At 40.1% G+C, this 15,846-nt stretch overlaps 1 protein-coding gene and 1 pseudogene across 1 annotated transcript in view; one reads left to right on the forward strand and one right to left on the reverse strand.

The window, feature by feature from the left end:
- LOC134440288 (uncharacterized) overlaps positions 1 to 15,617 on the reverse strand; it is a 31,403-nt gene extending 15,786 nt beyond the window's left edge. Inside the window, exons 1-2 of the mRNA XM_063190300.1 lie at positions 15,468 to 15,617; positions 12,560 to 12,635 (exon numbers count right to left, since the gene is read on the reverse strand). Of these exons, the coding sequence (XP_063046370.1) occupies positions 12,560 to 12,635; positions 15,468 to 15,617 (226 nt within the window). The remainder of the gene's footprint in view (positions 1 to 12,559; positions 12,636 to 15,467) is intronic.
- The window catches only part of LOC134440289 (uncharacterized), a 30,615-nt pseudogene continuing 30,320 nt past the window's right edge, over positions 15,552 to 15,846 (forward strand).

Here is a 15,846-nt window from a genome sequence, read left to right on the forward strand (position 1 = left end):
ACCAGTGCCCTCCCCCATCCTCCTCCATGACTGAGGTACCCTGATCATGGTGCCGTCCTGCCGCACTGAAAGTGAAAGTGAAAGCGAAGTGAACCCAGTCTCAGGACTACTGACAAGAAGTTGCCTTAAAACTTTGCTGTTTTGGGACATGTCCGAAATCATAGAATTTCAGCTAGTTTTAAGTCAAATATTTTGAAAATACTTTCATATTTAGTGAACTAAGAGGTAAATGTAATGATTTGTATATATATATACATGCAGTGTTTTACTAAATTATAGCATTTCCCTTCAAATGGAAAGATGTGTTTTATCAGTGAGCAAACGCTGATATTCTCTTGATACACCCACACACCATCTTTATCTTATTCTACCGTAAGACTTAAGGTGGTTAGGTATGAATTCTAAGCATATTCCAGTTTGTTTGGCATTGATCTTTAAAGAAATGCATCATGAAATGTTTTTGTGGAGTTGATTATTTCCATAAAATAGCTTTTTGTATAGGCAGGCTTAATGGGTACTAGGTGGGCTTAAATGGTACACCCCATTGAAATGCATGCAAGTTGGCATGCATGCTAATGAAAAATGCCTTTGAGGGACATAAAAAGTGCTGTACAATCTCAAGTTGTAGGTCAAAAAGGCGTAATGTAATGAACTAACACTAATCAATAAGAATTAGGTTTAGGTTAATTAGGTTTTATGCATTATTTTTTGAGCAAATTTTGGAAGAATATTTTGATCTGAAACCATTTATGCCATGTAGGCTACACTGTTTAAACTCAACTCACACACCTCACCAGGTATTTTGATAGAGAANCTAGACAGCTTGTGCAGTCGCCTTCGACTGCTTAAGGTATATCCCCGAAACGCAACGCTTCCAGTCCCCCATCATTCCTACCACTCCCGTCCACCATTTCGTAAACGTATATGATACATACAGACGTGACATGACGTGCATAGGCTTAAAACCAAACGACTATTGTGAAAATGTAGCAAAAAATGGGGCAAATGGTAATACTGTTTTAATGGTTCAGTGGATATACCACATTAGGTACAGTGTAATAACTAGTGTAACAATATTTAATACAATGTAATTTTTTTACTTACATCATGTGTTTGTGCGTAAGTGGTATTACATGGTATTGCATATTGTTACACTGGTATTACACTATATTACATGGTATTGCATACTGTTACACTCGTCATTACACTGTACCTGATATTGCATATTGTTACACTGGTATTACACTAGTATTACATGGTATTAAATATTGTTACATTGGTTATTACACTGTACCTAATATGGTAGATTCACTGAAATGGTGAACCATTAAAATAAGGTGTTACCGGGCAAATCAATCCACCCAGTCAGAAGTTATGGGCCAAATGAAAATTCCGCCATTTTGAAAGTGTTGTCTTCCAAACTCGAATCAGTTCATGAACCTACCCTAGAGCATTCACACACCAAATCTGGGACAAATCCATCCACCCGGTCAGTAGTTATGGGCCAAAGAATAATTCGGCCATCTTGAATTCAGCCATCTTGAAAGTGTTGACCTCCAAACTCGAATCAGTTCATGAACCTACCCTAGAGCATTCACACACCAAATCTGGGACAAATCCATCCACCCGGTCAGAAGTTATGGACAAAACAAAAATTCGGCCATCTTGAATTCAGCCATCTTGAAAGTGTTGACCTCCAAACTTGAATCAGTTCATGAACCTGCCCTAGAGCATTCACCCAAAAAATCTGGGACAAATCCAAACATCCGTTGAAAAGTTATCGCGTTAACACGAAAGACCTTACGCGGCGGCGGACGCGGACGCGGACGCGGACGCGGACGCGGCGGCGGCGCACGCAAAACCATTACATCCCCGACGCTCCGCGTTTCGGGGATATAATAACTATATGAGCTTATTTGGAACACAAGTGGGCTTAAATGGTACCAAAGGTACCATTTAAGCCCATTCAGACTTTTCACCTTTCTCGTAAAAACTCTTCATATTGTACTTTGAAATATTCATCAATTCAGTGATAAACATTGAGAAGAGAGGTAAATCTTATGCGGCGTACACACACAAAGCTAGCATTTCGCTTGCTCGGCTACTCGCCACTCTTTCATGGAACGTTCGCTGAAAGTTCCCGCGGCTTTAACTGCCAATGGACAACTGAGAAGTACCGAACTCTGCATTCCAATTGGTTACTCGCTTACTCGCCTCGCTCGAAGATAAAATATTTTCAACTCGGAATCCGCCCACATCGCATCGCTTGTACAGTACTCGCCTAATCTCCTGCGAGTCTCGCTGGGACACATTGACATTCTATTGAGTTCATTCGCTGAGCGAGTAACTAACAGCGACGTGTGTGTACGGCCCTTTACTATTTAAGAAATCATTTCACAAAAAAATTGTGTGAAGATGATTGAAAAATGAAGAAATTTAGATTTCGGTGGGCTTAATGGGTACGCTTACCTTAATCCTTCATAAGCTTGGATAAACTGATGAACTGATGAAGGTGCACCAGAAGAGACACCACGCATCTGTAGCAAGATATTAGTTAGCCAGCTATCATATTCTTTTTAAAACTATTTTTGGGCGGCTTTTGCCTTTATTTTGATAGGACAGTGTAGTAATGATAGCAAGCGAGTTGGGAGAGAGATGGGGAAAGGTCGGCAAAGGACCCGAGCCAAACTCGTAACCGGGTCGGCCGCATAGTAGACAAGTGCCCTACCATTAAGCTACGGTAGGGCCCCCTTGTCACTTTCTGTTTGTGTTAAACAGTATTGCCCTCCCACAAAACGTCATATTATTGGTCTAGAGCATTTGTGCAGAGCAAGCATAACATGAGTTGCAATGTGCTGACTCTTGTCTTACTGAAATCTCTTTCACCATTACTTTCCCACTTCAGTTTGCGGTTACTATTTAGCCATTTTATGTGCTTTTTGTGTTGTCGTTTTGTGCAGGTGGAAACCAAGGGCTACAGTGTAACAAACAGTGTAACCTGTTCGGCACCATGCAGGTGGAGAACATCATCGAGTCGTAGTGCTGCATTGTCGATGTCTTCAGGTGGAGCAACATGGAGAAGATCCTGCAGATGCCACCACAGTCCTCTGAAGCTGCACTGGTGAGCAAGCACTGGGCAGGCAGAGTATACTTGTTTATATTCATAATAAAAACAAACCTTAATGGCTTAATTATATCCCCGAAACGCGGAGCGTCGGGGATGTAATGGTTTTGCGTGCGCCGCGTCCGCGTCCGCGTCCGTGTCCGCGTCCGCCGCCGCGTAAGGTCTTTCGTGTTAACGCGATAACTTTTGAACGGATGTTTGGATTTGTCCCAGATTTTTTGGGTGAATGCTCCAGGACAGGTTCATGAACTGATTCGAGTTTGGAGGTCAACACTTTCAAAATGGCTGAATTCAAGATGGCCGAATTTTTGTTTGGTCCATAACTTCTGACCGGGTGGATGGATTTGTCCCAGATTTGGTGTGTGAATGCTCTAGGGTAGGTTCATGAACTGAGTCGAGTTGGGAGGTCAACACTTTCAAGATGGCTGAATTCAAGATGGCCGAATTTTTGTTTGGTCCATAACTTCTGACCTGGTGGATGGATTTGTCCCAGATTTGGTGTGTGAATGCTCTAGGGTAGGTTCATGAACTGATTCGAGTTTGGAGGTCAACACTTTCAAGATGGCTGAATTCAAGATGGCCGAATTATTGTTTGGCCCATAACTACTGACCGGTTGGATGGATTTGTCCCAGATTTTGTGTGTGAATGCTCTAGGGTAGGTTCATGAACTGATTCGAGTTTGGAAGACAACACTTTCAAAATGGCGGAATTTTCATTTGGCACATAACTTCTGACTGGGTGGATTGATTTGCCCGGTAACACATTATTTTAATGGTTCACCATTTCAGTGAATCTACCATATTAGGTACAGTGTAATAACCAATGTAACAATATTTAATACCATTTAATACTAGTGTAATACCAGTGTAACAATATGCAATATCAGGTACAGTGTAGTAACGAGTGTAACAGTATGCAATACCATGTAATATAGTGTAATACCAGTGTAACAATATGCAATACCATGTAATACCACTTACGCACAAACACATGATGTAAGTAAAAAAATTACATTGTATTAAATATTGTTACACTGGTTATTACACTGTACCTAATGTGGTATATCCACTGAACCATTAAAACAGTATTACCATTTGCCCCATTTTTTGCTTCATTTTCACAATAGTCGTTTGGTTTTAAGCCTATGCGCGTCATGTCACGTCTGTATATTATACGTTTACGAAATGGTGGACGGGAGTGGTAGGAATGATGGGGGACTGGAAGCGTCGCGTTTCGGGGATATACCTTAAGCAGTCGAAGGCGACTGCACAGGCAGTCTAGTTTCAATAAAGTAACTCTACTATGATGCTCATGTAAGTGTAATATTAATAATGGATGTTATTTACATGCTTCTTTCAAAGCAGAAGAAGATGCCCATCCTGACCTCAGAAGGATAAAAAACGGCCATAAAATGTATCCAATCAGCCAATCAGTAGTCGAGACAGGTGAATCATCTCCTCAGTGAATTTACCTTTGTTAGAATGAAAACATGGCAGATTTGTGATGTCCATTTCGAGCTGTATGTGTTTCTCTGTCTATGTACAAACTCGTGCAACATGTTTCAATTTGGTATTTTCGTTCTCCCCACTGAACAGGAGAACATTGCTAGAAACGGCCATGGCCCAGCGGGGGAAAGTGGCAGAGGTAAGTTAGTTGCCCTTAGAAAGTTTAGCTGCTATGGTGCCTCTAGTGTGAGACAAGTCAAGCACACATGCTGTGGCACATTCAGTATGCTTTGACACAAGCCAGCAAGCTAATGCAGCAAGCAATACTTCTGTTGTTGGTCCTGCAGCAGATCCTTAAGGAGAAGAAGACAGTCACTCCCACCCAACAGAAGAGCATTAACATCTACAGCACTGCACTGTGGGCCTGGACTGGAGCCGGGATCTGGAATTCACAGTTGAACTCTGGGTCAAGATGCGAACAGTAAGTCTGCTTTTAAAATTTCTGATGCTGTATGTTAATGACACTAGATGATAACGACGACGGCCAAGGAGATTTCTTTAAATTATTGCTGTATCTGTTTGTCATGATATTTTTTAAAAAATTGACTAAAACTGTGTGAATATGAAGTAACACATTAATCAAACATCAGATTTGAAATGGCAGGCTAAATATCTACTAAAATCATACGAGTCGATAAAATACATTTAAAAATCAAATAATATCTTTTATGAACATAGTTAGCAACACACTTCAACTATTGTCCTTGTATAGTGTGTTGGTGGACATTTTCACATGATTAAGCCATTTTTGACAGAGGTGAGCCTCGTTCTCCGTTAATTTCCAGTTCTCTGATCTACCTACAGATAATGGCCGCTACAGATTGCCGTAAAAAGGGGGGCGGGGTCCTCTCTAGTGTTATTTTCTACCTCTATGTTTAATTTGTTTCCTTAAGTGTGTGTGTGTGTGTGTGTGTGTGTGTGGGGTAAGAGGTAGGTAATGACTTTCCGAGCTTTGTTTTGTAGCATAAGCACAGGCTGCTTGGCATGCATGTGAGCTTTGTGTGTGATGGTACAGCACGGTTGGCAAATCATAGTATTGGTAGCACTGAACATTGACTGGCAAGTCACGGATTTGAGCCCCGTGTGGCGGAATATGCAGGATGACGTTGACTACCGCCACTTTCTTATGTGAAGTATATTACTTTGTACACTTCTGTTGCTTTTGGTGTATTTGTTGTGATGCAACTTGTGCTGTTGCTGCTGCTGTTGTCCTTTTCCTGTGTATATCATCAGAATTACTCATGTCATGTTACATATGTTTTTTTTTTTCAGTTGTAATTACAGGAGCAGTGCGACGGCAAGAAAGAGCTGCACCATGAATTGCCTGGCCCAAAGCCTGTCCAGCTGCTGACAACCTTGGCTGCACCCTGGACATGTCATCCATCAGCCACCCTCCCACTAACATTCTTTTGTTTAGTATTAGAATGTGGTATCTATTTTGTAATGATAGACTTGACATAGTCCTGCGGGAATATAGAAAGCACTTCTGTGAGTCCATCACGGAAAACACTTTCGGTTTCTCAAACATCCGTGTCCATTCCGTGTGTGTGTGTGTGTGTGTGTGTGTGTGTGTGTGTGTGTGTGTGTGTGTGTGTGTGTGTGTGTGTGTGTGTGTGTGTGTGTGTGTGTGTGTGTGTGTGTGTGTGTCATAAGTCACCTTTTCCTTGTAATTAGACTGATATTATTTGCTGTATTTTTTATTAATACTCTGCACTATACAGCAACACTGGATGGACAGATTTTAGGACGCTATGATCCACCCCAAGTTATTTCATCAACACTTTTGCACCTTGTTGGTTTACTGTGCACTGTACAGTAGCGTGGATGACTGTTTTTTCCCTTGCAATATTAGAATTTGTGTATTTGTGTTCATTATTATTATTTCCTTCTGCATCATTAAAATTAATCTAATATATTCTACCTTGAGTATTTACCATTATTTGTCCCAATACATCAGAACATTGTAAATTATTTTATTTTAATTAAGCACTTAATTTGTGAAATTATTGTCATCATGATGGAAGGGTCACTGTGGCCCACATTTTTGTATTTTCCTTATTGTGAATAATGTAGGGTTTACACAAAAGTTATCATTTGAAATTATGAAATTCTTTCGCATTTTGGTATGTTTACATCATGTTTTTGGAATTAATTAAACAAGTTTGAGTTCATGCACAAAACTTTAACTCTTAGCCTACTATATGTGTCTTTATGTTGTACTCTCCTTGACAGTGTGCTCCTTGGTCAAGGTTAGTGAGCTTCATAAGCCAAACTGCAGGATGGTCAAATTATATGGACATTCATGAATAATGCTTGGATGGGGCCTATACTGAAAATACGTGAAAATGAAAAAGGGTAGGCTGTAACTACAATGTATTTCTGGACATTGAAAGTGGTGGACATGGAGAAGATCCCTCTTTTCATGCATGATGAACACTCGAATTTGATGGTGGTGGTAAATATTGCTACAAATATTACACAGTGCATATTTAAAGACATAATCTAATTGCAATTTACTGTACTGTATGCTCTGTAGAATTCCCTAGTTATTTTTGCCTCCAGCATCAATCAAGCAGCTAGAGGTTTCATACTTTTCAGGACAGGTTATGTAATCTCTAACACCAACATCTGTTCCACGTGCCCATTTTTGTTTTCAATAAGTGGGTGACCTAAAAGGCCTACCATACCAGGGGTGGGGAACCTATGTCTCGCGGTCCACTTGTGGCCTTTGAGGGTGTTGTATTCAGTCCCCCGACATAATTTTGATGTTAAGCAGCGTCACATGAAATCTGTCATTTTGTAAAGAAATTCCATTTGCAATAAAACGAAACTATAGGGACCTAGAGAAGGTGGGGCCCGTGTAAAGGTGGCTGCCTTCCATATAAACCTGAAGTTCAGGGGGAAATCCTGGTTTGTATTCATAGCCCTCTGAGGACTTTTACAGTCCTTGGAGCAATTTGAAGTGGCTCTTTGAATGAAAAAGGTTCCCCACCCCTGCCATACGCTATCCAGCCTATGGGATTTGTGATCCTTGGGGTTAGGGTTAGCGTCTCTAACCAGAGTTGTATAACGTAGAAGTAGAACTCTAACAAATGTAATTACAACACTAGTGGTATGGTATTAGGTTTCAACTTTGTAATAGCATACTACCAGTGTTGTAATTACATTTGCAAGAGTACTTCTACTTCTACTTTATACAGTGGCGTCTCTAACTTTGTTTCATCATAGGATGACCAGATTTGGTGTGCGACATCAATGTGTCAAACAAAATATGGGATAGGAGTCTAATGGTTGATTACTCATTGTTTAACTCAATAGCGCCCCCTAGAAATTCATTTTTTCCATCTTTTAGCGTCACCTACTGGCAACACAGAACAACCTGATGATACCAAATGTGGCATGTAACATCTTTGTACGTCACATATTACAGTATTTCTCAATTGGTTTTGTACATTTCTCGTATCTCTCGCAATTTGCAAAACATAATATTCATTCTCAAAACAGCTTTAACAAATGGCAAAACACGGTGGATAACCTGCAAAACCGAGTCTCTTGCTCAAAACCCTTATTTGTCTTTCAAAAACCAAGTTTTTGTGTCAATGAACGTATCAGCAGCAGAATGATTAGTCATTGTGTCATAGTGTATGGACAAGCTAGTCAAATCAATTTCTCATGTTGTCAATTCAATAGTACACTCTTGAGGATCTTTTCTGAAGCTAAATGTTGTTTAGATTGGATGGGAAATGTTGTAAATTCAGTTTTATATTACATTGATCAGATAAGATTGAGAGTTTCATGCATTCAGTGACAAAGCTTTTTGAGTGATATGACAAAAGCAATTGATAATGTACGAAATCACTGAGAATTGTACACAGCCATGGCATGGTGGACGAGAGCATTTGCTATATGCCGAAAACAATGAGAAACTGATTTGACCAGAGGTGGAACGTAACTAAGTATTTTTACTTCGTTACTGTACTTAAGTAGTTTTTTCTGGAATTTGTACTTACTTGAGTAAAAATAAAAATGCAGACTTTTACTTTTACTCAATTAAATTTTTTGACAATTACTTGTACTTTCTACTCCTTACATTTCTAGGAGAAGACTTTGTTACTAGTTACATTTATCCTAGGTTTTCCTGATGTGTTTCGTGGATATTTCAGTAGCCTCAGCTGCGGGCAGGGAAGCGGGACCAAGCCCCTCTTCCAAATTGACACCCAGACAGAAAATATACTTTTAAAAACATTAACAGGACTCCATAGTCATGTTCAAATAGAACCGAAAACCGTTGCAGACACTTTTTCCTATTGGATCAAGTAGGTAGACATGGAGAAAGACAGCCATTGCGTGAGTAGGCCTACTTGTACTTTTGTACTGAAAAGTACATTTAAAAGTTAGTACTTAGGACTTTTACTTAAGTACGTTTTTGGGAAACAACTTTTACTTTCACTTGAGTAATTTTTTCGCAGGGTACTTCTACTTTTACTTAAGTACACAACTTCAGTACTTCTTCCACCTCTGGATTTGACCATGTGCACAGGTAAAACCAGGAAGTCACAATTGAACAAAGACTTTTGAGAATCATTATTCTGTTGTGAGAAATGTACAAAACCAATTGAGAAAAACTGTAAGTAAAGTCAAAATACAGCTTTCATAGTCACAGGCTCCATAGCGCCCCCTACAATTTCATGCATTTTCTCCATTTTTCACAACTTTGGCCACACCCCCTTGACATACAGAAGTACATACAGACTTCAGATTGGAAATGTCACTTTTATAAGTCACATTGAACATATGAGTGCAATCAAAATGCAGCCAAAACATTTTCAGACTCAGTAGCGCCCCCTAGAAATTCACTTTTTTCGCATTTTTCCTCATCTTTGGCCCCTCCTACTAGCAACACCTAATGAGGTAGATGCCTGAAATTTGGTATGTTAGATCTATGAGTGCGTTTTAATATGCGACCTTGCCTCTTCCACTTGCTTCTCGTCATGATGACATCACTGACAACAACATTATATTTCAATATCTTGCAAAAGCTCAATTGTAAAGTCTTTTTCTCATTTGCAATTGGGATGGTGAATGAAAAACAGTCCCTCAAAAGTTGTTGTGGCGAGGCTGACAGCTGGGAAACTTTATCGTTTTCTCCACGGAGGAGGGGCCAGGAGGCGGGGCGAGGAAACAAGCACAAGTGGAGGAGGCAAGGCTGCATATTGTAACACACTCAAACAATGGTCCTCAATGCATTTAGCAACCCTCAGTGCCTGTGTGAATGTAAGGTTAAGGTTGGTGTGAACCAGGCTAGACATACAGTACCGTGCGTACTGAATTTTTACTTTTTTGCATATGTGGCACACTTAACATTTTCAGATCACCACACATATGTAAACATTAAACAAGGATGGCCCAAGCAAACATAAGATGCAGTAGTTTCTCAGTGATCATTTCATTTGTTGGGAGAATAAATAAAACCTACACCAGCCTGTGTGAAAAAGTCATTTCCCCCTTGTTGAATGAGGAGATATCTGTGATTAATCATATTATTTTGGACAACTGGGGTATATTTCACAGCAACCCAGGTCTGGCTGCTACCAGGCCTTTCAAATAAAGACAAATAATAATAATAATAATAAATGCGAAATAGAAGTAAAAGCAAAACAAGTAAAAATCAGTATGGGGGCAAAAACATATACATGCCACTGTATGTCCTCGTGTATGAACCCCCATTCAGTCAATCACAAGCAAGGTCAACCATTGAGAGAAGGAGCCTGTATGAAGGAAGGGTTATAGATCGCCTGACATGGGACCACCATGGTATACAGTGGTGCTCATATGTTTACATACCCCAGCTTGTCGATTTCTCACAAAATATGAAGGATTACACAAAACCTTTTTTTTCACTCATTGCTAGTGACTGGCTTAAGATATTTATTAGCAATATTCTGTGTTTACTCCTTCAAAAGCATGATCACAACCCAAACTACCCAAATGACCCTGTTCAAAAGTTTACATACCCTAGTTTCTGATGCTGAATATGGCCCTGTTTAACATCAGGGACCGCTCTAAATTGTTTGTGGTAGTTGTGGATAAGGCTCTTAATGTTCTCAGTTGACAAAACAGCACATTCTTCCTGGCAGAATGGTTGTTTCCTATAATATCGTTGGGTGTCTTGCTGGAACCTCACATTTGAGGTTTCCCCTGAGTGGCTGAATGATGTTGAGATCAGAAGAGTGAGACGGTCGCTTAAAAACTTCATTTTATTCTTTCTGAAGCTAATGACGGGTTGATTTGGCTTTCTGTGCTGAAATATTGTCATGTTGGCATGTCCAAACAATGGACCATGTGCAGTTTCAAGGCTGATGAGTGTCAAGTTTCCTCCAGTATTTTTCACAGGGCAATGTATTCATCATTCTGTGAGTATGGACCAAAAGTGTAGTGCATTTGTAACTCAAATGTCCCCATGACATCAGTGGTCCATAACCATGTTTCACAGAAGGGATGGTGTAACTTTCATCATAGGCTCCGTTGACTGTTCTCCAAATGGTACTGTCAATAGTGGCTGAAAAAAATTCCATATTGATCTCATTTTTTCCAAATTACTTTGTCACAGGCATTTTGATGCTTCTCACTGTGCTATTTGGTGTATCATATGCAAAATAACATGTTTGCATTTTTGTAGTAATGGCTTTCTCCTGGCAACCCCCAACAGCCCATCTTTCCTCAAGTGCCTCTTTCCTGTACAGTTTAAAACATTTTTCATGTTGTTCTATATTTCACCTGAAGTTATTTTTTGGTTGTCCTATGCCTCCTGAACAATTTCCCTTGCAATGATCATTGCAATGCAATGATTCCCTTGCCCATTGGCTTGATTCCAACCAAACTCCTCATATTGCATTTCTGAATTGAAATTCCAACGGTGCCAACATGACAATATTTCGACACAGAAAGCCAAATCAACCCGTCATTAGCTTCAGAAAGAATAAAATGAAGGTTTTTGAGCGACCATCTCACTCTCCTGATCTCAACATCATTGAGCCACTCAGGGAAAACCTCAAATGTGAGGTTCCAGCAAGACACCCAAAGATATTATAGGAAACAACCATTCTGCCAGGAAGAATGAGGTGTTTTGTTATCTGAGAACATTAAGAGCCTTATCCACAACTACCACAAACAATTTAGAGCGCTCCCTGATGTTAAACAGGGCCATATTCAGCCTCAGAAACTAGGGTATGTAAACTTTTGAACAGGGTCATTTGGGTAGTTTGGGTTGTGATCATGCTTTTGAAAGAGTAAACACAGAATATTGCTAATAAATATCTTAAACCAGTCACTAGCCATGAGTGAAAAAAAAGGTTTTGTGTAATCCTTCATATTTTGTGAGAAATCGCAGAGAAAGCGTATATTATGTTGGGGTATGTAAACATATGAGCACCACTGTATATTGCTTTTGAAAGGTTTAAAGTAGGCCTATATTATTAATTAATATATATTCACATATATTCAACTGTTCAAAGTTCCATGCACAGCTCCTAGGTGCTGGTAGATGCAGGACTGTTCAATACTTCAAAAGAAAGAAGTCTACCGCACACCTTCTTCACTTAATGCTCGTTTTATTAGAGCAAACAACGCATTTCACCTCAGTGCGTCATCAGGGTCACTCAGGCGTTGTTCGCTCTGATAAAAGGAGCATAAAGTCAAGAAAGTGTGCGGTAGACTTCTTTCTTTTTATATATTCACATATACTTTAATACATCATACTGTACACACATGTATACTGTTGATTGCTGTATTCCATGCTGTATGTGTAACTAGTCAGAGAAGATTGTTCAAGCAATGCCAAAACCATAGCATATGTAGCCTACCTTAAATTGACTAATAGAGGATGAATGGTTCAAAACTAAGTGTAGGGAAGTATACCAAGACCCAAACCTTTTAAACCTGCCTCACATCCTCCTCCTCTTCCTCCTCCGTTGAGCCTGGCAGCATTTGGGATTCCCATGTAGACCTGTGAAGAAACCAAATTTGGCTGGATGACTACATGACATTCTTGCAGGAAACAATTCAGTTGTTTTTGAACAATCTAATATTAGCTTTATTCTGCTTCATTTAAATCAACAATGCACTGGGGAAAGTTTCAGGTTATCCCTCGCCAGTTTTTAAAACGTTGATCGCTTATGCGCCCTCGGCCCTCCACCTACCTTGGCCGTTATCAATCGAGCATAACCCACAGCCTCTTGTGGCTTATTGCTTAAATCTACCGTGTCACTTGCCATTTTTACTAGACAACTCATATAATAAACAATAATATTAGTAATAATAGTAATACTAGTCAGTTCATTATTATTATGAAACATGATGTACCACATCTTCTTTCATTTACATTTGTTTTCAAGAGGAAAAATATAAATTTTGTAGGTTTTTAACTAATGTTACGTAAAATCAGGGCGTCATGTCAACCACCCATCCACCACAAAACACTCATAAAATAAATGACCAATAGACTCAGACGTAACACCACAGAAAACACATTAATCTGACAGATCAGTTTTGAATCTTTGTAAATGTGTGTAGGTGTAGATTTAATATAATGTTTCAACAGAAACTTCCTTGACTTAATTATTTGAAAAAAACAAACGATTTTCCACAGTAACAGTATATTTTTGTTAAGAGCACAACTGGCAAAGGAGATAGCAGTGTGGAGAGGTAATTTATGACCAAAAGTAGTCGATAAGATTGTGTGCAGAATACATGGCATTGGCTACTTTTCAGTAGCCTGGCTCTCACCGACAGCACGTGTGTGTGTACACAAACTACCATCTGGTAGCACTGCCGTTAACATGCTCTTCTTGAGTCAGAAAATAAATGGTCCATTTATTGCAACTCACCACCAACAAATTCCTCCAAAAACGTTTCCTGTTCATCTCTAAATAGTCAATATAGTCTAGAATCTGTCCTGTGACTCATCAATGCGAGCTGCCGTTGATATTTAAGCAATAAATGCTCAGTTTATTTTCTACTCCAGAACAGCATATTAATGGCAGCGCACAGAAGGTAGTGTGTGGAGCTCCGCTCCACCGGGGGGCTCCGGAGAGTCCAAAAGAGCATCCTACGAAAGAGGTCAGAGCTAATCTGTAGTACTGCTTAACCATGGGAAACGCATCTGACGACGGTGCAGAATAGAGCTCCGAAGTCACCCGGAAACATGTAGCAGACTGTAGTATTTCTTGTTAGCATTTAAGGACTTTCCGGTTCCCAGCGACGACCGTGGGGAATGGGGACCAGTCTCAAATAAGGTGTATGTTCAAACACGCGATTAGTGAACCCCCGCAAACTGACGAGGGTATTACAAATAGGCTGTAGGGATGACATGATTGATCATTTATGTGTCAAACGCCGACATAAATACGATGTTGCTATCACATGCTTAATCCGGAAAACTGGCAAACTACAGGAGGGAGATTTCACGAGCCGTGACCATGGTAACCCACGGCAAACCGCCACAAACCTTCCTAGTATGAGACTTTGGAAATACTTCTAACTAAGCTCTGATACAGGTTGTTTTTCACTCCTGGTAACACTCTTTTGATAAAACATAAATAGTGCCATAACTACTCCAATCACCTTGGTTTAGTAGTATATTTTCAAAACTTACCATCGAGGAGAAGCTTGCTCATGCGACTATAGCTCACGCGAGAATGTGAGATGTAGTTCCCAAAAATTCATGAGTAGCCAAGGTATAGAAACATTACGTTATTATCGTTATGTTTAGGTTGATAAATACACACGTGTTATTGTGCTGCTCCATTTGTTACCAAGGAAAGGATGCGGGGATAGGTGAATGACGGCTGTTAACGTTTGTCTTATATTTTTGTTAGCCCAATGTTAAAAAATAATATTCCTGGAAATAGGATTTCCGTGAAAAGGCTAATCCGCGCATACAACTCGTCGTCACCCACTTCGGAGCTCTATCCCCGCATCCTTTCCTTGGTAACAAATGGAGCAGCACAACAACACGTGTGTATTTATCAACCTAAACATAACGATAATTATAACCACAAATTGAATTGTGGGATAGGGCAAAACATTCCAGTTTGTAATTACACTAAAATAAGGCAGAAAGACTTCAAATGAAAATAGGGTGAAACATAGTCAAATTTTCTATCAAGCGGCTTCCTTGGCGGAGGTCTGCGCTCTCCGAGTGCTTCTAGTTGGTAATAGGCTAGACCTACAGCCATGGTTTGAAATTTCACACTGTAAATGAATTGCATATTTGCTCCACTGATGAATATTAGAATTGAACTGTTATGATGCAAACAAGTTCTTGCTTTGAAAGAATGGGGATAATGCCCCCACCCACATCACTGCCTATAAAATAGCCTACACACCAGAGCCTAATACACCAGAGCCGTTTATAGAGAGTGCGCCCCCTGGCGGCCAGTGTGTTACTAGTGAATAAAATCAATTAGAATCAGATCAGTGATCGCTCCGTTATTCTTTGTTTATTTGGACACTTATATTTCAGTAAACAACAACAGAATATTGTAGGCTAGTGTTCATTTTCTGTGTGTACTACAATAAAGTTAGCGGCGGATTGTGAGGCTACGTCGGCAAGGATAGCGCCTGGCTCTGTCTGTGAAACAGCCTGACGTGATGGCGTTGAAGCTGCCTTGCACTGATACAATCGATGTGCCCTACTTTTCACATGGATGCTAGTTAGCTTGTCTTTGGCCAAACCTAAAACATTACTTACAACTTTGTGTTAAATTGAGCTCTTTGAGTATGTATACTGTAGTCTGTGCACAACTTGTTTTGGCCACTTTGTGAAGGCAACACAAACCTCTCTCGTGCAGGAAGAAGAGCTTGCACGTGTTCGCAGTGGCACTGCAGTCAGATACTCAGTACCTGCACTGTGACAGTTCCACGGACAGAAGCAAACTGACGAGTTGAATACGACGCAAGACCTGCTCCTCCGACCTAGTTTCCACATTGTTTCAAAAAGCCAAGGCGGGGGTGTCAAACGTAAGTTTGCATGTTTTCTTTTTTTAGCATAGTGCTAGCTCTGCTAAAGTAGCTGAAGTGATTTCCGGAATGGAGAACACCTTGCTGAAATAAGCTAACAACACCAACTGTTAACACAAACACAATATGCATGGCTTTCTAAATATGCTTAGCCTTCAACACATTGGACATGATGTCTTTGTCCAGCTCCTGCCTTG

The sequence above is a fragment of the Engraulis encrasicolus genome, chromosome 23 (assembly GCF_034702125.1).
Source record: "Engraulis encrasicolus isolate BLACKSEA-1 chromosome 23, IST_EnEncr_1.0, whole genome shotgun sequence".
Lineage (NCBI taxonomy): Eukaryota > Metazoa > Chordata > Actinopteri > Clupeiformes > Engraulidae > Engraulis > Engraulis encrasicolus.